Source organism: Callionymus lyra, chromosome 15 (assembly GCF_982586985.1).
Source record: "Callionymus lyra chromosome 15, fCalLyr1.hap1.1, whole genome shotgun sequence".
NCBI lineage: Eukaryota > Metazoa > Chordata > Actinopteri > Syngnathiformes > Callionymidae > Callionymus > Callionymus lyra.
This window is the reverse complement of record NC_141832.1, coordinates 762,526-784,577: the sequence shown is the minus strand read 5'-3', so window position 1 is coordinate 784,577 and position 22,052 is coordinate 762,526. Positions and strand designations below refer to the sequence as shown.

Below are 22,052 nucleotides of genomic sequence, written 5' to 3'. Positions count from 1 at the left end.
GATCTCAAGGTCACTGATGTCAGATCTCAAGGTCACTGATGTCAGATCTCAAGGTCACTGATGTCAGATCTCAAGGTCACTGATGTCAGATCTCAAGGTCACTTTTGTCAGATCTCAAGGTCACTGATGTCAGATCTCAAGGTCACTGAGATGAACAAGGTCACCTGAGGGATGATGGTGATCCTGGAGCGAAGCTCATGAAGTCCCATCTCAGAGATGTCCTTCCCGTCGATGAGGATCTGTCCCTCCGACGCTTCGATGATCCGGAACAGTCCCAGCGTGAGGGACGACTTCCCGGCCCCGGTGCGACCCACGATCCCCACCTGTGGGGGTCAGACCGGGTCAGGAACTGGTCTCGCCTGTCACCGGCGCGTCAAACCTTCTCTCCTCCTTTGATCTTGATGTTGATGTAGCGGACGGCGTAGTGAAGGTCCCGACGGTAGCGCAGGCCGAAGTTCCTGAGCTCGATGCGGCCCTTGAAGGGCCACCTGGGGGCCACGCTGGCCGGGTCTTTGGTCCACTCCGCCTGGCGAGCACAAGTGTTATAACTGAACGTCATGAAGAGAACCAAGACCCAAGACTCAAGGGAGAGAAGAACCTCCTTCTCCGTGTCGCTGTACTCCTTGACTCGCTCCACGGCCACGATGTTGGTCTCCACGTCCGACGACATCCGCACGAGCCACGTCAGCGACGCCGTCAGCTGCACAAACACAAGCTGGTCCACCTGGTCTCACGCCACGGAGCGACGGGTTCTACCTGCAGCGCGTAGGAGATGGACAGACCCATGATGCCGGGGCTCAGCGTCTCCCGGGCGATGACGGCGAACAAGGCGGCGCACGACACGATGCAGTTCCCGACAAACTCCAGGCGAACCGCCAACCACCTGCGGAGACGGCGCCGCTGAGTCCGGTCCGGGAGCCGCCGGCGCGCTACTGTACCTGTTGGCCACGATGCTGGGGTAGTAGGCTTTCTGGTTGTGGTCCACGCGCTGGTCGCTCTCGCGGATGAAGCGGTCCTGTTCTCGGAAGGCCCGGATCACGGAGGTGCCCAGCAGGGTCTCGTTGAAGTGGGTGTAGATGGGCGAGCGGCTGACCGACTCCAGGCGCTTCAGCTGCCGCGACGAGGCCACGTAGAACCTCTGGAGACGAGAAGTTGAAACCGAGCGCTCCGTGACCTTTGGCCCTTTGCACCCGGCGTTACCTGGACGAAGAAGTAGACGACGCCCAGGAAGGGGATGATGATGGCGACCAGCGGCGTGGCCACGAGGATGACCACGCAGGAGCCCAGCACGTTGAACATGGAGCCCAAGAACATCTTGATGATGTTCGGGATCACGGAGTCGATGGTGTCGATCTCTTTGGCGAAGCGGTTCACCAGGTTTCCACTCGGAGTCTTCTCGAAGAAAGACATGGGCGAGCGAAGGACGTCGTGCAGCATCGACGCGTGGAGGCAGCGAGACGCCAGGATCCCTCCGATGGACACGGAGAGAGAGTAACTGAAGACGGACACGCCTGGAACCATGACGACAACTGATCAATGTGTTGACGCTGGTGATACTGTAGTAACGAGTATATTAGTAGTATTGTGGAGTACTTGACTCTGGTGTTGTGATAGTGTAGTAACAAGTATATATGTGTAGTATTGTCCAGTACTTGACTCTGGTGTTATGATAGTGTAGTAACAAGTATATATGTGTAGTATTGTCCAGTACTTGACTCTGGTGTTGTGATAGTGTAGTAACGAGTATATTAGTAGTATTGTCCAGTACTTGACTCTGGTGTTGTGATAATGTAGTAACAAGGATATATGTGTAGTATTGTCCAGTACTTGACTCTGGTGTTGTGATAGTGTAGTAACAAGAATATATGTGTAGTATTGTCCAGTACTTGACTCTGGTGTTGTGATAGTGTAGTAACAATTATATATGTGTAGTATTGTCCAGTACTTGACTCTGGTGTTGTGATAGTGTAGTAACAAGTATATATGTGTAGTATTGTCCAGTACTTGACTCTGGTGTTGTGATAGTGTAGTAACAAGTATATATGTGTAGTATTGTCCAGTACTTGACTCTGGTGTTGTGATAGTGTAGTAACAAGTATATATGTGTAGTATTGTCCAGTACTTGACTCTGGTGTTGTGATAGTGTAATAACAAGTATATATGTGTAGTATTGTCCAGTACTTGACTCTGGTGTTGTGATAGTGTAGTAACAAGGATATATGTGTAGTATTGTCCAGTACTTGACTCTGGTGTTGTGATAGTGTAATAACAAGTATATATGTGTAGTATTGTCCAGTACTTGACTCTGGTGTTGTGATAGTGCAGTAACAAGTATATATGTGTAGTATTGTCCAGTACTTGACTCTGGTGTTGTGATAGTGTAGTAACAAGTATATATGTGTAGTATTGCCCAGTACTTGACTCTGGTGTTGTGATAGTGTAGTAACAAGTATATATGTGTAGTATTGTCCAGTACTTGACTCTGGTGTTGTGATAGTGTAGTAACAAGAATATATGTGTAGTATTGTCCAGTACTTGACTCTGGTGTTGTGATAGTGTAGTAACAAGTATATATGTGTAGTATTGTCCAGTACTTGACTCTGGTGTTGTGACAGTGTAGTAACAAGTATATATGTGTAGTATTGTCCAGTACTTGACTCTGGTGTTGTGATAGTGTAGTAACAAGTATATATGTGTAGTATTGTCCAGTACTTGACTCTGGTGTTGTGATAGTGTGGTAACAAGTATATATGTGTAGTATTGTCCAGTACTTGACTCTGGTGTTGTGATAGTGTAGTAACAAGTATATATGTGTAGTATTGTCCAGTACTTGACTCTGGTGTTGTGATAGTGTAGTAACAAGTATATATGTGTAGTATTGTCCAGTACTTGACTCTGGTGTTGTGATAGTGTAGTAACAAGTATATATGTGTAGTATTGTCCAGTACTTGACTCTGGTGTTGTGATAGTGTAATAACAAGTATATATGTGTAGTATTGTCCAGTACTTGACTCTGGTGTTGTGATAGTGTAGTAACAAGTATATATGTGTAGTATTGTCCAGTACTTGACTCTGGTGTTGTGATAGTGTAATAACAAGTATATATGTGTAGTATTGTCCAGTACTTGACTCTGGTGTTGTGATAGTGTAGTAACAAGTATATATGTGTAGTATTGTCCAGTACTTGACTCTGGTGTTGTGATAGTGTAGTAACAAGTATATATGTGTAGTATTGTCCAGTACTTGACTCTGGTGTTGTGATAGTGTAGTAACAAGTATATATGTGTAGTATTGTCCAGTACTTGACTCTGGTGTTGTGATAGTGTAATAACAAGTATATATGTGTAGTATTGTCCAGTACTTGACTCTGGTGTTGTGATAGTGTAGTAACAAGTATATATGTGTAGTATTGTCCAGTACTTGACTCTGGTGTTGTGATAGTGTAATAACAAGTATATATGTGTAGTATTGTCCAGTACTTGACTCTGGTGTTGTGATAGTGCAGTAACAAGTATATATGTGTAGTATTGTCCAGTACTTGACTCTGGTGTTGTGATAGTGCAGTAACAAGTATATATGTGTAGTATTGTCCAGTACTTGACTCTGGTGTTGTGATAGTGCAGTAACAAGTATATATGTGTAGTATTGTCCAGTACTTGACTCTGGTGTTGTGATAGTGTAGTAACAAGTATATATGTGTAGTATTGTCCAGTACTTGACTCTGGTGTTGTGATAGTGCAGTAACAAGTATATATGTGTAGTATTGTCCAGTACTTGACTCTGGTGTTGTGATAGTGTAGTAACAACTATATATGTGTAGTATTGTCCAGTACTTGACTCTGGTGTTGTGATAGTGTAGTAACAAGTATATATGTGTAGTATTGTCCAGTACTTGACTCTGGTGTTGTGATAGTGCAGTAACAAGTATATATGTGTAGTATTGTCCAGTACTTGACTCTGGTGTTGTGATAGTGTAGTAACAAGTATATATGTGTAGTATTGTCCAGTACTTGACTCTGGTGTTGTGATAGTGCAGTAACAAGTATATATGTGTAGTATTGTCCAGTACTTGACTCTGGTGTTGTGATAGTGTAGTAACAAGTATATATGTGTAGTATTGTCCAGTACTTGACTCTGGTGTTGTGATAGTGTAGTAACAAGTATATATGTGTAGTATTGTCCAGTACTTGACTCTGGTGTTGTGATAGTGCAGTAACAAGTATATATGTGTAGTATTGTCCAGTACTTGACTCTGGTGTTGTGATAGTGTAGTAACAAGTATATATGTGTAGTATTGTCCAGTACTTGACTCTGGTGTTGTGATAGTGTAGTAACAAGTATATATGTGTAGTATTGTCCAGTACTTGACTCTGGTGTTGTGATAGTGTAGTAACAAGTATATATGTGTAGTATTGTCCAGTACTCTGGTGTTGTTACAGCTGTGGACGACGTAACGACTGCTGCCATCTAGAGGCCGGTAGTTTAATTGCAACACAAACAAGAATAAACGCTTCAAACACACTTGAAATATAAACCATGAACTATGATACTTGAAAGAATGGATACAACTTTATTGATAGATTGCTGTTGAACATGGACACAGTATGTGGTAAAGAACATTGACATAAATCAACCTCTAGTTGAGTGTGTTTCACTCACCCTGGGAGATGCCGAGCGCCCCGTACACCCCGAGCCTCAGCATCCTGTAGGGTTGAGTGCCGTTGACCACAGGGTCGTCGGTCCAGCGGCTCAGCCAGAAGTTGGAGAAGAGCGAGAGCAGGTTGTGCAGGAAGAAGAGCATCAGGCTGACCACGGACAGGGCGGTGCCGATGGCCTTCATGTAGGCCCAGAACACGGAGAACTTGACCTGACGGGACCCACAGACCAGTCATTCCCACAAGCATTGAGACGGTGCATACCTCAGGCAAGGAGCTCCTTTTAAAAGAACCTGTGTCTGGATCTGAGGTCTGTGTGTTCAGAGAAGACATTGTTGGACTCACCTTTCCAGTGCTGGCTTTGTCGGCCTCGGTCAGTTTTCCTGCGACTGCACTCTTTGGATTCTTGCTGCTTCCTGCGTCAGCAGCCGGTGCTGGTTTAGACACACTGCTCTGTGAGGACCTGGACACACACACACTGCTCTGTGAGGACCTGGACACACACACACTGCTCTGTGAGGACCTGGACACACACACACTGCTCTGTGAGGACCTGAACACACACACACTGCTCTGTGAGGACCTGGACACACACACACTGCTCTGTGAGGACCTGGACACACACACACTGCTCTGTGAGGACCTGAACACACACACACTGCTCTGTGAGGACCTGGACACACACACACTGCTCTGTGAGGACCTGAACACACACACACTGCTCTGTGAGGACCTGAACACACACACACTGCTCTGTGAGGACCTGGACACACACACACTGCTCTGTGAGGACCTGGACACACACACACTGCTCTGTGAGGACCTGAACACACACACACTGCTCTGTGAGGACCTGAACACACACACACACACACACTGCTCTGTGAGGACCTGAACACACACACACACACACTGCTCTGTGAGGACCTGAACACACACACACGCTGCTCTGTGAGGACCTGAACACACACACACTGCTCTGTGAGGACCTGAACACACACACACACACACTGCTCTGTGAGGACCTGAACACACACACACACTGCTCTGTGAGGACCTGAACACACACACACTGCTCTGTGAGGACCTGAACACACACACACACTGCTCTGTGAGGACCTGAACACACACACACTGCTCTGTGAGGACCTGAACACACACACACTGCTCTGTGAGGACCTGAACACACACACACTGCTCTGTGAGGACCTGAACACACACACACTGCTCTGTGAGGACCTGAACACACACACACTGCTCTGTGAGGACCTGAACACACACACACTGATAACTTATGTTCCGTTTGATCCGACACATGTTGACACCTGTCGACACATGTTGACAGGTGTTCTCACATGTTGACACATGTTGTCACATGTTGACACATGTTGTCACATGTTGACACATGTTGTCACATGTTGACACATGTTGACACATGTCACATGTTGACACATGTTGTCACATGTTGACACATGTTGACACATGTTGTCACATGTTGACACATGTTGTCACATGTTGACACATGTTGTCACATGTTGACACATGTTGTCACATGTTGTCACATGTTGTCACATGTTGTCACATGTTGTCACATGTTGTCACATGTTGTCACATGTTGTCACATGTTGACACATGTTGTCACATGTTGTCACATGTTGACACATGTTGTCACATGTTGTCACATGTTGTCACATGTTGACACATGTTGTCACATGTTGTCACATGTTGTCACATGTTGTCACAGGTTGTCACATGTTGTCACATGTTGTCACATGTTGTCACATGTTGTCACATGTTGTCACATGTTGACACATGTTGTCACATGTTGACACATGTTGTCACATGTCGACACATGTTGTCACATGTCGACACATGTCGTCACATGTTTACACATGTTGTCACATGTCGACACATGTCGACACATGTCGTCACATGTCGACACATGTCGACACATGTCGTCACATGTTGACACATGTCGACACATGTTGACACATGTTGTCACATGTTGTCACATGTTGACACATGTTGTCACATGTTGACACATGTTGTCACATGTTGTCACATGTTGACACATGTTGTCACATGTTGTCACATGTTGACACATGTTGTCACATGTTGTCACATGTTGACACATGTCGACACATGTCGTCACATGTCGTCACATGTCGACACATGTCGACACATGTCGTCACATGTCGTCACATGTCGACACATGTTGACACATGTTGACACATGTCGACACATGTCGTCACATGTCGTCACATGTTGTCACATGTTGTCACATGTTGTCACATGTTGACACCTGTCGACACATGTCGTCACATGTTGTCACATGTTGTCACATGTTGTCACATGTTGTCACATGTTGACACCTGTCGACACCTGTCGTCACATGTCGTCACATGTCGACACATGTTGACACATGTTGACACATGTTGACACATGTTGACACCTGTCGACACATGTTGACACCTGTCGACACATGTTGACACATGTTGACACATGTCGACACATGTCGACACATGTCGACACATGTCGTCACATGTCTACACATGTTGACACATGTCGACACATGTCGACTACACAAGTGTGTTTGTCTGGAGCTTCTTCATCTTCATGTGAGTCTAGAAGTTAAAGTGATCTGTTGATAATAACATATAATAACGACCAGAAGTTCCTTCACGTTTGTTAATTATTATTAATAATGATTGAAACTGTGACGAGTCTTCAGATCGTCAAGAGTTGGACTCACTCGACCAGATTGGTGGCGCTGCCGTTCTTCTGACCTTTGACCTTCTTGGGCAAAGATTCTGTGCAAAGGAAGAGAAAAGTCAGATTTCAACGGCATCACCGATGACGTCACCGATGACGTCACCGATGACGTCACGTCTCACCGGTGGACTCGGCGTGCTCCACAGCCGCGTACATCTTCAGGAACTCTGCAAAGGCTCCGTCGGTGGCCTGGAGCTGCTGATAGGATCCCATCTCAGTGATCTCTCCGTCCACCATCACCAGGATCAGGTCCACCTGGGGCAGGAAGCTGAGCCCGTGGGTCACCAGCACCCGTGTCTGGACACACCAGCGTTTATGAACGTCCACCTCGTCCGTTTGTTCTCGTTACGACTAGTCAAGTCACCGGATCGTGGAGGTTCACCTCCAGAGTTGAGGTCGTGAATGTTTGACCTTCAACGTCTGGACTCATTTAAACTCACTTCTCAATCCAGATAAATCTAAAACCATACAATCTCTTCATCTCTTCTCGGTTCTCAAGAACTCTTCAGCACTAATGTAAGAACTGAACCCTGACCTTGTCCTTCAGCAGGCCTTGAGGTCCGATCACGTGGTCGAAGATGTGTCGTCCCACGTGGGCGTCGACGGCGGAGAGCGGGTCGTCCAGCAGGTACACGGCTTTGTCGCAGTAGACGGCCCGGGCCAGGCTGACCCGCTGCTTCTGACCGCCGGAGAGGTTGACTCCCTGCGGTGACACACGGATGTTAGCTTCTGCCCACTGACCCTGATGGACTGCAGGCCCAGAACCTTCTCTCCGATCTCACTGAGATCTCCAGCAGGAAGCATCTCCAGGTCCTGCTGCAGGGCGCAGGCTCGCACCACGCTCTGGTACCAGTTCTCAGACGCTTCCTGGCCAAACAGGATGTTCTCCTTCAGGGTGGCGTTCTGGATCCAGGCCTGCTGAGGCACGTACGCCACCGAGCCCTGGAGGACCACATGAGGGTCATCTATACGTGGCTCATATAACTTCACTCAGAGAGGGCCATAACATTATGACCCCCTGACAAGCGTTTCATCGTACGCACCTTGACGCTGATGCTTCCGTTCATCTTCTGCATCTCGCCTAGCAGAGCCGAGAGCAGGGAGGACTTCCCACAGCCCACGTGACCCACCACAGCCACCAGAGAACCTTCTGGGATCAGCACGTTGACTCTGCAAACAAGAGGTCTCACGCTAGACTCATACACACCACGAGGGGGCGCCAGTGGACACAGACCTTTTCAGAGAAAGAGATTCGTTTCGGGACCAACAGAAATCACCGTCCATGATGGAGATGCTGTACGGAGCTGAGGAGCAGGAGGAGGAGGAGTCATTAAAACATGTCGTGAGGAGGAGTCATTGAAACATGTCGTGAGGAGGACGAGGAGTCATTGAAACATGTCGTGAGGAGGACGAGGAGTCATTGAAACATGTCGTGAGGAGGACGAGGAGTCATTGAAACATGTCGTGAGGAGGACGAGGAGTCATTGAAACATGTCGTGAGGAGGACGAGGAGTCATTGAAACATGTCGTGATGAGGACGAGGAGTCATTGAAACATGTCGTGAGGAGGACGAGGAGTCATTGAAACATGTCGTGAGGAGGACGAGGAGTCATTAAAACATGTCGTGAGGAGGACGAGGAGTCATTGAAACATGTCGTGAGGAGGACGAGGAGTCATTGAAACATGTCGTGAGGAGGACGAGGAGTCATTGAAACATGTCGTGAGGAGGACGAGGAGTCATTGAAACATGTCGTGAGGAGGACGAGGAGTCATTGAAACATGTCGTGAGGAGGACGAGGAGTCATTGAAACATGTCGTGAGGAGGACGAGGAGTCATTAAAACATGTCGTGAGGAGGAGTCATTGAAACATGTCGTGATGAGGACGAGGAGTCATTGAAACATGTCGTGAGGAGGACGAGGAGTCATTGAAACATGTCGTGAGGAGGACGAGGAGTCATTAAAACATGTCGTGAGGAGGACGAGGAGTCATTGAAACATGTCGTGAGGAGGACGAGGAGTCATTGAAACATGTCGTGAGGAGGACGAGGAGTCATTGAAACATGTCGTGATGAGGACGAGGAGTCATTGAAACATGTCGTGAGGAGGACGAGGAGTCATTGAAACATGTCGTGAGGAGGACGAGGAGTCATTAAAACATGTCGTGAGGAGGACGAGGAGTCATTGAAACATGTCGTGAGGAGGACGAGGAGTCATTGAAACATGTCGTGAGGAGGACGAGGAGTCATTGAAACATGTCGTGAGGAGGACGAGGAGTCATTGAAACATGTCGTGAGGAGGACGAGGAGTCATTGAAACATGTCGTGATGAGGACGAGGAGTCATTGAAACATGTCGTGAGGAGGACGAGGAGTCATTGAAACATGTCGTGAGGAGGACGAGGAGTCATTAAAACATGTCGTAAGGAGGACGAGGAGTCATTGAAACATGTCGTGAGGAGGACGAGGAGTCATTGAAACATGTCGTGAGGAGGACGAGGAGTCATTGAAACATGTCGTGAGGAGGACGAGGAGTCATTGAAACATGTCGTGAGGAGGACGAGGAGTCATTGAAACATGTCGTGAGGAGGACGAGGAGTCATTGAAACATGTCGTGAGGAGGACGAGGAGTCATTAAAACATGTCGTGAGGAGGACGAGGAGTCATTGAAACATGTCGTGAGGAGGAGTCATTGAAACATGTCATGAGGAGGAGTCATTAAAACATGTCGTGAGGAGGAGTCATTGAAACATGTCGTGAGGAGGACGAGGAGTCATTGAAACATGTCGTGAGGAGGACGAGGAGTCATTAAAACATGTCGTGAGGAGGAGTCATTGAAACATGTCGTGATGAGGACGAGGAGTCATTGAAACATGTCGTGAGGAGGACGAGGAGTCATTGAAACATGTCGTGAGGAGGACGAGGAGTCATTAAAACATGTCGTGAGGAGGACGAGGAGTCATTGAAACATGTCGTGAGGAGGACGAGGAGTCATTGAAACATGTCGTGAGGAGGACGAGGAGTCATTGAAACATGTCGTGAGGAGGACGAGGAGTCATTGAAACATGTCGTGAGGAGGACGAGGAGTCATTGAAACATGTCGTGATGAGGACGAGGAGTCATTGAAACATGTCGTGAGGAGGACGAGGAGTCATTGAAACATGTCGTGAGGAGGACGAGGAGTCATTAAAACATGTCGTGAGGAGGACGAGGAGTCATTGAAACATGTCGTGAGGAGGACGAGGAGTCATTGAAACATGTCGTGAGGAGGACGAGGAGTCATTGAAACATGTCGTGAGGAGGACGAGGAGTCATTGAAACATGTCGTGAGGAGGACGAGGAGTCATTGAAACATGTCGTGAGGAGGACGAGGAGTCATTGAAACATGTCGTGATGAGGACGAGGAGTCATTGAAACATGTCGTGAGGAGGACGAGGAGTCATTGAAACATGTCGTGAGGAGGACGAGGAGTCATTAAAACATGTCGTGAGGAGGACGAGGAGTCATTGGAACATGTCGTGAGGAGGAGTCATTGAAACATGTCATGAGGAGGAGTCATTAAAACATGTCGTGAGGAGGAGTCATTGAAACATGTCGTGAGGAGGACGAGGAGTCATTAAAACATGTCGTGAGGAGGAGTCATTGAAACATGTCATGAGGAGGAGTCATTAAAACATGTCGTGAGGAGGAGTCATTGAAACATGTCGTGAGGAGGACGAGGAGTCATTAAAACATGTCGTGAGGAGGACGAGGAGTCATTAAAACATGTCGTGAGGAGGAGTCATTGAAACATGTCATGAGGAGGAGTCATTAAAACATGTCGTGAGGAGGAGTCATTGAAACATGTCGTGAGGAGGAGTCATTGAAACATGTCGTGAGGAGGAGTCATTAAAACATGTCGTGAGGAGGATGAGGAGTCATTGAAACATGTCGTGAGGAGGAGTCATTGAAACATGTCGTGAGGAGGACGAGGAGTCATTGAAACATGTCGTGAGGAGGACGAGGAGTCATTAAAACATGTCGTGAGGAGGAGTCATTGAAACATGTCTTGAGGAGGACGAGGAGTCATTGAAACATGTCGTGAGGAGGACGAGGAGTCATTAAAACATGTCGTGAGGAGGACGAGGAGTCATTGAAACATGTCGTGAGGAGGACGAGGAGTCATTAAAACATGTCGTGAGGAGGACGAGGAGTCATTGAAACATGTTGTGAGGAGGACGAGGAGTCATTGAAACATGTCGTGAGGAGGACGAGGAGTCATTAAAACATGTCGTGAGGAGGACGAGGAGTCATTAAAACATGTTGTGAGGAGGACAAGGAGTCATTGAAACATGTCGTGAGGAGGACGAGGAGTCATTGAAACATGTCGTGAGGAGGACGAGGAGTCATTGAAACATGTCGTGAGGAGGACGAGGAGTCATTGAAACATGTCGTGAGGAGGACGAGGAGTCATTGAAACATGTCGTGAGGAGGACGAGGAGTCATTAAAACATGTCGTGAGGAGGACGAGGAGTCATTAAAACATGTCGTGAGGAGGACGAGGAGTCATTAAAACATGTCGTGAGGAGGACGAGGAGTCATTAAAACATGTCGTGAGGAGGACGAGGAGTCATTGAAACATGTCGTGAGGAGGACGAGGAGTCATTAAAACATGTCGTGAGGAGGAGTCATTGAAACATGTCGTGAGGAGGACGAGGAGTCATTAAAACATGTTGTGAGGAGGACGAGGAGTCATTGAAACATGTCGTGAGGAGGACGAGGAGTCATTGAAACATGTCGTGAGGAGGACGAGGAGTCATTGAAACATGTTGTGAGGAGGACGAGGAGTCATTGAAACATGTCGTGAGGAGGACGAGGAGTCATTGAAACATGTTGTGAGGAGGACGAGGAGTCATTGAAACATGTCTTGAGGAGGACGAGGAGTCATTGAAACATGTCGTGAGGAGGACGAGGAGTCATAAAAAAATGTCGTGAGGAGGAGTCATTGAAACATGTCGTGAGGAGGACGAGGAGTCATTGAAACATGTCGTGAGGAGGAGTCATTGAAACATGTCGTGAGGAGGAGTCATTAAAACATGTCGTGAGGAGGAGTCATTGAAACATGTCGTGAGGAGGAGTCATTGAAACATGTCGCGAGGAGGAGTCATTGAAACATGTCGCGAGGAGGAGTCATTGAAACATGTCGTGAGGAGGACGAGGAGTCATTAAAACATGTCGTGAGGAGGACGAGGAGTCATTGAAACATGTCGTGAGGAGGAGTCATTAAAACATGTCGTGAGGAGGAGTCATTGAAACATGTCGTGAGGAGGACGAGGAGTCATTAAAACATGTTGTGAGGAGGACGAGGAGTCATTGAAACATGTCGTGAGGAGGACGAGGAGTCATTGAAACATGTCGTGAGGAGGACGAGGAGTCATTGAAACATGTCGTGAGGAGGACGAGGAGTCATTGAAACATGTCGTGAGGAGGACGAGGAGTCATTGAAACATGTCGTGAGGAGGACGAGGAGTCATTAAAACATGTCGTGAGGAGGAGTCATTGAAACATGTCGTGAGGAGGACGAGGAGTCATTAAAACATGTCGTGAGGAGGACGAGGAGTCATTGAAACATGTCGTGAGGAGGACGAGGAGTCATTAAAACATGTCGTGAGGAGGAGTCATTGAAACATGTCGTGAGGAGGACGAGGAGTCATTAAAACATGTTGTGAGGAGGACGAGGAGTCATTGAAACATGTCGTGAGGAGGAGTCATTGAAACATGTCGCGAGGAGGAGTCATTGAAACATGTCGTGAGGAGGAGTCATTGAAACATGTCGTGAGGAGGAGTCATTAAAACATGTCGTGAGGAGGAGTCATTGAAACATGTCGCGAGGAGGAGTCATTGAAACATGTCGCGAGGAGGAGTCATTGAAACATGTCGCGAGGAGGAGTCATTGAAACATGTCGCGAGGAGGAGTCATTGAAACATGTCGCGAGGAGGAGTCATTGAAACATGTCGCGAGGAGGAGTCATTGAAACATGTCGTGAGGAGGACGAGGAGTCATTAAAACATGTCGTGAGGAGGAGTCATTGAAACATGTCATGAGGAGGAGTCATTAAAACATGTCGTGAGGAGGACGAGGAGTCATTAAAACATGTCGTGAGGAGGACGAGGAGTCATTAAAACATGTCGTGAGGAGGAGTCATTGAAACATGTCATGAGGAGGAGTCATTAAAACATGTCGTGAGGAGGAGTCATTGAAACATGTCGTGAGGAGGAGTCATTGAAACATGTCGTGAGGAGGACGAGGAGTCATTGAAACATGTCGTGAGGAGGACGAGGAGTCATTGAAACATGTCGTGAGGAGGACGAGGAGTCATTGAAACATGTCGTGAGGAGGACGAGGAGTCATTGAAACATGTCGTGAGGAGGACGAGGAGTCATTAAAACATGTCGTGAGGAGGAGTCATTGAAACATGTCATGAGGAGGAGTCATTAAAACATGTCGTGAGGAGGAGTCATTGAAACATGTCGTGAGGAGGACGAGGAGTCATTAAAACATGTCGTGAGGAGGACGAGGAGTCATTAAAACATGTCGTGAGGAGGAGTCATTGAAACATGTCATGAGGAGGAGTCATTAAAACATGTCGTGAGGAGGAGTCATTGAAACATGTCGTGAGGAGGAGTCATTGAAACATGTCGTGAGGAGGAGTCATTAAAACATGTCGTGAGGAGGACGAGGAGTCATTGAAACATGTCGTGAGGAGGAGTCATTGAAACATGTCTTGAGGAGGACGAGGAGTCATTGAAACATGTCGTGAGGAGGACGAGGAGTCATTAAAACATGTTGTGAGGAGGACGAGGAGTCATTGAAACATGTCGTGAGGAGGAGTCATTGAAACATGTCGTGAGGAGGACGAGGAGTCATTAAAACATGTCGTGAGGAGGACGAGGAGTCATTAAAACATGTTGTGAGGAGGACAAGGAGTCATTGAAACATGTCGTGAGGAGGACGAGGAGTCATTGAAACATGTCGTGAGGAGGACGAGGAGTCATTGAAACATGTCGTGAGGAGGACGAGGAGTCATTGAAACATGTCGTGAGGAGGACGAGGAGTCATTAAAACATGTCGTGAGGAGGACGAGGAGTCATTAAAACATGTCGTGAGGAGGACGAGGAGTCATTGAAACATGTCGTGAGAAGGACGAGGAGTCATTAAAACATGTCGTGAGGAGGAGTCATTGAAACATGTCGTGAGGAGGACGAGGAGTCATTAAAACATGTTGTGAGGAGGACGAGGAGTCATTGAAACATGTCGTGAGGAGGACGAGGAGTCATTGAAACATGTCGTGAGGAGGACGAGGAGTCATTAAAACATGTTGTGAGGAGGACGAGGAGTCATTGAAACATGTCGTGAGGAGGACGAGGAGTCATTGAAACATGTCGTGAGGAGGACGAGGAGTCATTGAAACATGTTGTGAGGAGGACGAGGAGTCATTGAAACATGTCGTGAGGAGGACGAGGAGTCATTGAAACATGTCTTGAGGAGGACGAGGAGTCATTGAAACATGTCGTGAGGAGGACGAGGAGTCATAAAAACATGTCGTGAGGAGGAGTCATTGAAACATGTCGTGAGGAGGACGAGGAGTCATTGAAACATGTCGTGAGGAGGAGTCATTAAAACATGTCGTGAGGAGGAGTCATTGAAACATGTCGTGAGGAGGAGTCATTGAAACATGTCGCGAGGAGGAGTCATTGAAACATGTCGTGAGGAGGACGAGGAGTCATTAAAACATGTCGTGAGGAGGACGAGGAGTCATTGAAACATGTCGTGAGGAGGAGTCATTAAAACATGTCGTGAGGAGGAGTCATTGAAACATGTCGTGAGGAGGACGAGGAGTCATTAAAACATGTTGTGAGGAGGACAAGGAGTCATTGAAACATGTCGTGAGGAGGACGAGGAGTCATTGAAACATGTCGTGAGGAGGACGAGGAGTCATTGAAACATGTCGTGAGGAGGACGAGGAGTCATTGAAACATGTCGTGAGGAGGACGAGGAGTCATTAAAACATGTCGTGAGGAGGAGTCATTGAAACATGTCGTGAGGAGGACGAGGAGTCATTAAAACATGTCGTGAGGAGGACGAGGAGTCATTGAAACATGTCGTGAGGAGGACGAGGAGTCATTAAAACATGTCGTGAGGAGGAGTCATTGAAACATGTCGTGAGGAGGACGAGGAGTCATTAAAACATGTTGTGAGGAGGACGAGGAGTCATTGAAACATGTCGTGAGGAGGACGAGGAGTCATTGAAACATGTCGTGAGGAGGACGAGGAGTCATTAAAACATGTTGTGAGGAGGACGAGGAGTCATTGAAACATGTCGTGAGGAGGACGAGGAGTCATTAAAACATGTTGTGAGGAGGACGAGGAGTCATTGAAACATGTCGTGAGGAGGACAAGGAGTCATTGAAACATGTTGTGAGGAGGACGAGGAGTCATTGAAACATGTCGTGAGGAGGACGAGGAGTCATTGAAACATGTCTTGAGGAGGACGAGGAGTCATTGAAACATGTCGTGAGGAGGACGAGGAGTCATAAAAACATGTCGTGAGGAGGAGTCATAAAAACATGTCGTGAGGAGGAGTCATTGAAACATGTCGTGAGGAGGAGTCATTGAAACATGTCGTGAGGAGGAGTCATTAAAACATGTCGTGAGGAGGAGTCATTGAAACATGTCGTGAGGAGGACGAGGAGTCATTAAAACATGTCGTGAGGAGGAGTCATTGAAACATGTCGTGAGGAGGACGAGGAGTCATTAAAACATGTCGTGAGGAGGACGAGGAGTCATTAAAACATGTCGTGAGGAGGACGAGGAGTCATTGAAACATGTCGTGAGGAGGACGAGGAGTCATTAAAACATGTCGTGAGGAGGAGTCATTGAAACATGTCGTGAGGAGGACGAGGAGTCATTGAAACATGTTGTGAGGAGGACGAGGAGTCATTGAAACATGTCGTGAGGAGGACGAGGAGTCATTGAAACATGTCGTGAGGAGGACGAGGAGTCATTAAAACATGTTGTGAGGAGGACGAGGAGTCATTGAAACATGTCGTGAGGAGGACGAGGAGTCATTGAAACATGTCGTGAGGAGGACGAGGAGTCATTGAAACATGTTGTGAGGAGGACGAGGAGTCATTGAAACATGTCGTGAGGAGGACGAGGAGTCATTGAAACATGTCTTGAGGAGGACGAGGAGTCATTGAAACATGTCGTGAGGAGGACGAGGAGTCATAAAAACATGTCGTGAGGAGGAGTCATTGAAACATGTCGTGAGGAGGACGAGGAGTCATTGAAACATGTCGTGAGGAGGAGTCATTGAAACATGTCGTGAGGAGGAGTCATTAAAACATGTCGTGAGGAGGAGTCATTGAAACATGTCGTGAGGAGGAGTCATTGAAACATGTCGCGAGGAGGAGTCATTGAAACATGTCGCGAGGAGGAGTCATTGAAACATGTCGTGAGGAGGACGAGGAGTCATTAAAACATGTCGTTAGGAGGACGAGGAGTCATTGAAACATGTCGTGAGGAGGAGTCATTAAAACATGTCGTGAGGAGGAGTCATTGAAACATGTCGTGAGGAGGACGAGGAGTCATTAAAACATGTTGTGAGGAGGACAAGGAGTCATTGAAACATGTCGTGAGGAGGACGAGGAGTCATTGAAACATGTCGCGAGGAGGAGTCATTGAAACATGTCGCGAGGAGGAGTCATTGAAACATGTCGTGAGGAGGAGTCATTGAAACATGTCGTGAGGAGGACGAGGAGTCATTGAAACATGTCGTGAGGAGGACGAGGAGTCATTAAAACATGTCGTGAGGAGGACGAGGAGTCATTGAAACATGTCGTGATGAGGACGAGGAGTCATTAAAACATGTCGTGAGGAGGACGAGGAGTCATTGAAACATGTCGTGAGGAGGACGAGGAGTCATTAAAACATGTCGTGAGGAGGAGTCATTGAAACATGTGAGGAGGAGGAGTCATTGAAACATGTCGTGAGGAGGACGAGGAGTCATAAAAACATGTCGTGAGGAGGAGTCATTGAAACATGTCGTGAGGAGGACGAGGAGTCATAAAAACATGTCGTGAGGAGGAGTCATTGAAACATGTCGTGAGGAGGAGTCATTGAAACATGTCGTGAGGAGGAGTCATTAAAACATGTCGTGAGGAGGAGTCATTGAAACATGTCGTGAGGAGGACGAGGAGTCATTAAAACATGTCGTGAGGAGGAGTCATTGAAACATGTCGTGAGGAGGACGAGGAGTCATTAAAACATGTCGTGAGGAGGACGAGGAGTCATTGAAACATGTCGTGAGGAGGACGAGGAGTCATTAAAACATGTCGTGAGGAGGAGTCATTGAAACATGTCGTGAGGAGGACGAGGAGTCATTAAAACATGTTGTGAGGAGGACGAGGAGTCATTGAAACATGTCGTGAGGAGGACGAGGAGTCATTGAAACATGTCGTGAGGAGGACGAGGAGTCATTGAAACATGTTGTGAGGAGGACGAGGAGTCATTGAAACATGTCGTGAGGAGGACGAGGAGTCATTAAAACATGTTGTGAGGAGGACGAGGAGTCATTGAAACATGTCGTGAGGAGGACGAGGAGTCATTGAAACATGTCTTGAGGAGGACGAGGAGTCATTGAAACATGTCGTGAGGAGGACGAGGAGTCATTGAAACATGTCGTGAGGAGGACGAGGAGTCATTGAAACATGTCGTGAGGAGGACGAGGAGTCATTGAAACATGTTGTGAGGAGGACGAGGAGTCATTGAAACATGTCGTGAGGAGGACGAGGAGTCATTGAAACATGTCTTGAGGAGGACGAGGAGTCATTGAAACATGTCGTGAGGAGGACGAGGAGTCATAAAAACATGTCGTGAGGAGGAGTCATTGAAACATGTCGTGAGGAGGACGAGGAGTCATTGAAACATGTCGTGAGGAGGAGTCATTGAAACATGTCGTGAGGAGGAGTCATTAAAACATGTCGTGAGGAGGACGAGGAGTCATTGAAACATGTTGTGAGGAGGACGAGGAGTCATTGAAACATGTCGTGAGGAGGACGAGGAGTCATTGAAACATGTCTTGAGGAGGACGAGGAGTCATTGAAACATGTCGTGAGGAGGACGAGGAGTCATAAAAACATGTCGTGAGGAGGAGTCATTGAAACATGTCGTGAGGAGGACGAGGAGTCATTGAAACATGTCGTGAGGAGGAGTCATTGAAACATGTCGTGAGGAGGACGAGGAGTCATTAAAACATGTCGCGAGGAGGAGTCATTGAAACATGTCGCGAGGAGGAGTCATTGAAACATGTCGTGAGGAGGACGAGGAGTCATTGAAACATGTCGTGAGGAGGAGTCATTGAAACATGTCGTGAGGAGGACGAGGAGTCATTGAAACATGTCGTGATGAGGACGAGGAGTCATTAAAACATGTCGTGAGGAGGACGAGGAGTCATTGAAACATGTCGTGAGGAGGACGAGGAGTCATTAAAACATGTCGTGAGGAGGAGTCATTGAAACATGTCGTGAGGAGGACGAGGAGTCATTAAAACATGTTGTGAGGAGGACGAGGAGTCATTGAAACATGTCGTGAGGAGGACGAGGAGTCATTGAAACATGTCGTGAGGAGGACGAGGAGTCATTGAAACATGTTGTGAGGAGGACGAGGAGTCATTGAAACATGTCGTGAGGAGGACGAGGAGTCATTAAAACATGTTGTGAGGAGGACGAGGAGTCATTGAAACATGTCGTGAGGAGGACGAGGAGTCATTGAAACATGTCTTGAGGAGGACGAGGAGTCATTGAAACATGTCGTGAGGAGGACGAGGAGTCATTGAAACATGTCGTGAGGAGGACGAGGAGTCATTGAAACATGTCGTGAGGAGGACGAGGAGTCATTGAAACATGTTGTGAGGAGGACGAGGAGTCATTGAAACATGTCGTGAGGAGGACGAGGAGTCATTGAAACATGTCTTGAGGAGGACGAGGAGTCATTGAAACATGTCGTGAGGAGGACGAGGAGTCATAAAAACATGTCGTGAGGAGGAGTCATTGAAACATGTCGTGAGGAGGACGAGGAGTCATTGAAACATGTCGTGAGGAGGAGTCATTGAAACATGTCGTGAGGAGGAGTCATTAAAACATGTCGTGAGGAGGACGAGGAGTCATTGAAACATGTTGTGAGGAGGACGAGGAGTCATTGAAACATGTCGTGAGGAGGACGAGGAGTCATTGAAACATGTCTTGAGGAGGACGAGGAGTCATTGAAACATGTCGTGAGGAGGACGAGGAGTCATAAAAACATGTCGTGAGGAGGAGTCATTGAAACATGTCGTGAGGAGGACGAGGAGTCATTGAAACATGTCGTGAGGAGGAGTCATTGAAACATGTCGTGAGGAGGACGAGGAGTCATTAAAACATGTCGCGAGGAGGAGTCATTGAAACATGTCGCGAGGAGGAGTCATTGAAACATGTCGTGAGGAGGACGAGGAGTCATTGAAACATGTCGTGAGGAGGAGTCATTGAAACATGTCGTGAGGAGGACGAGGAGTCATTGAAACATGTCGTGATGAGGACGAGGAGTCATTAAAACATGTCGTGAGGAGGACGAGGAGTCATTGAAACATGTCGTGAGGAGGACGAGGAGTCATTAAAACATGTCGTGAGGAGGAGTCATTGAAACATGTCGTGAGGAGGACGAGGAGTCATTAAAACATGTTGTGAGGAGGACGAGGAGTCATTGAAACATGTCGTGAGGAGGACGAGGAGTCATTGAAACATGTCGTGAGGAGGACGAGGAGTCATTGAAACATGTTGTGAGGAGGACGAGGAGTCATTGAAACATGTCGTGAGGAGGACGAGGAGTCATTAAAACATGTTGTGAGGAGGACGAGGAGTCATTGAAACATGTCGTGAGGAGGACGAGGAGTCATTGAAACATGTCTTGAGGAGGACGAGGAGTCATTGAAACATGTCGTGAGGAGGACGAGGAGTCATAAAAACATGTCGTGAGGAGGAGTCATTGAAACATGTCGTGAGGAGGACGAGGAGTCATTGAAACATGTCGTGAGGAGGAGTCATTGAAACATGTCGTGAGGAGGAGTCATTAAAACATGTCGTGAGGAGGACGAGGAGTCATTGAAACATGTCGTGAGGAGGAGTCATTAAAACATGTCGTGAGGAGGAGTCATTGAAACATGTCGTGAGGAGGAGTCATTGAAACATGTCGTGAGGAGGAGTCATTGAAACATGTCGCGAGGAGGAGTCATTGAAACATGTCGCGAGGAGGAGTCATTGAAACATGTCGTGAGGAGGACGAGGAGTCATTAAAACATGTCGTTAGGAGGACGAGGAGTCATTGAAACATGTCGTGAGGAGGAGTCATTAAAACATGTCGTGAGGAGGAGTCATTGAAACATGTCGTGAGGAGGACGAGGAGTCATTAAAACATGTTGTGAGGAGGACAAGGAGTCATTGAAACATGTCGTGAGGAGGACGAGGAGTCATTGAAACATGTCGTGAGGAGGACGAGGAGTCATTGAAACATGTCGCGAGGAGGAGTCATTGAAACATGTCGTGAGGAGGACGAGGAGTCATTAAAACATGTCGTGAGGAGGACGAGGAGTCATTGAAACATGTCGTGAGGAGGAGTCATTGAAACATGTCGTGAGGAGGAGTCATTGAAACATGTCGTGAGGAGGACGAGGAGTCATTAAAACATGTCGCGAGGAGGAGTCATTGAAACATGTCGTGAGGAGGAGTCATTGAAACATGTCGTGAGGAGGAGTCATTGAAACATGTCGTGAGGAGGAGTCATTGAAACATGTCGTGAGGAGGACGAGGAGTCATTGAAACATGTCGCGAGGAGGAGTCATTGAAACATGTCGTGAGGAGGAGTCATTGAAACATGTCGTGAGGAGGACGAGGAGTCATTAAAACATGTCGCGAGGAGGAGTCATTGAAACATGTCGCGAGGAGGAGTCATTGAAACATGTCGTGAGGAGGACGAGGAGTCATTGAAACATGTCGCGAGGAGGAGTCATTGAAACATGTCGCGAGGAGGAGTCATTGAAACATGTCGTGAGGAGGACGAGGAGTCATTGAAACATGTCGTGATGAGGACGAGGAGTCATTAAAACATGTCGTGAGGAGGACGAGGAGTCATTGAAACATGTCGTGAGGAGGACGAGGAGTAATTAAAACATGTCGCGAGGAGGAGTCATTGAAACATGTCGTGAGGAGGACGAGGAGTCATTGAAACATGTCATTGAAGGAGTAAATGAAGAGACTCACATCCAGCCACCAACTTGTGATCCACGCCGTCCTCCTGCAGCTCCTCGTGGGACAGAAACACCCGCAGACGCTTCAGCGACACACTGGCCTGAACACACAAGATGTTTCCTTCAGGTTCACAGAAGGTCACGACTGAACACACGAGATGTTTCCTTCAGGTTCACAGAAGGTCACGACTGAACACACGAGATGTTTCCTTCAGGTTCACAGGAGGTCAGGACTGAACACACGAGATGTTTCCTTCAGGTTCACAGAAGGTCACGACTGAACACACGAGATGTTTCCTTCAGGTTCACAG

General features: G+C 47.4%; 1 protein-coding gene across 1 annotated transcript in view; it reads right to left on the bottom strand.

Annotated features, from left to right (window-relative positions):
- Nucleotides 1-22,052, bottom strand: part of abcc1 (ATP binding cassette subfamily C member 1 (ABCC1 blood group)) — a 38,463-nt gene that overhangs the window by 3,938 nt on the left and 12,473 nt on the right. The window contains exons 14-28 of the mRNA XM_087809836.1: nucleotides 21,755-21,842; nucleotides 8,662-8,731; nucleotides 8,471-8,597; nucleotides 8,193-8,369; nucleotides 7,963-8,130; nucleotides 7,550-7,724; nucleotides 7,408-7,465; nucleotides 5,001-5,118; nucleotides 4,660-4,867; nucleotides 1,201-1,511; nucleotides 939-1,138; nucleotides 757-883; nucleotides 599-700; nucleotides 380-526; nucleotides 165-323 (exon numbers count right to left, since the gene is read on the bottom strand). Coding sequence (XP_087665962.1) covers nucleotides 165-323; nucleotides 380-526; nucleotides 599-700; nucleotides 757-883; nucleotides 939-1,138; nucleotides 1,201-1,511; nucleotides 4,660-4,867; nucleotides 5,001-5,118; nucleotides 7,408-7,465; nucleotides 7,550-7,724; nucleotides 7,963-8,130; nucleotides 8,193-8,369; nucleotides 8,471-8,597; nucleotides 8,662-8,731; nucleotides 21,755-21,842 — 2,235 coding nt within the window. The remainder of the gene's footprint in view (nucleotides 1-164; nucleotides 324-379; nucleotides 527-598; nucleotides 701-756; nucleotides 884-938; nucleotides 1,139-1,200; nucleotides 1,512-4,659; nucleotides 4,868-5,000; nucleotides 5,119-7,407; nucleotides 7,466-7,549; nucleotides 7,725-7,962; nucleotides 8,131-8,192; nucleotides 8,370-8,470; nucleotides 8,598-8,661; nucleotides 8,732-21,754; nucleotides 21,843-22,052) is intronic.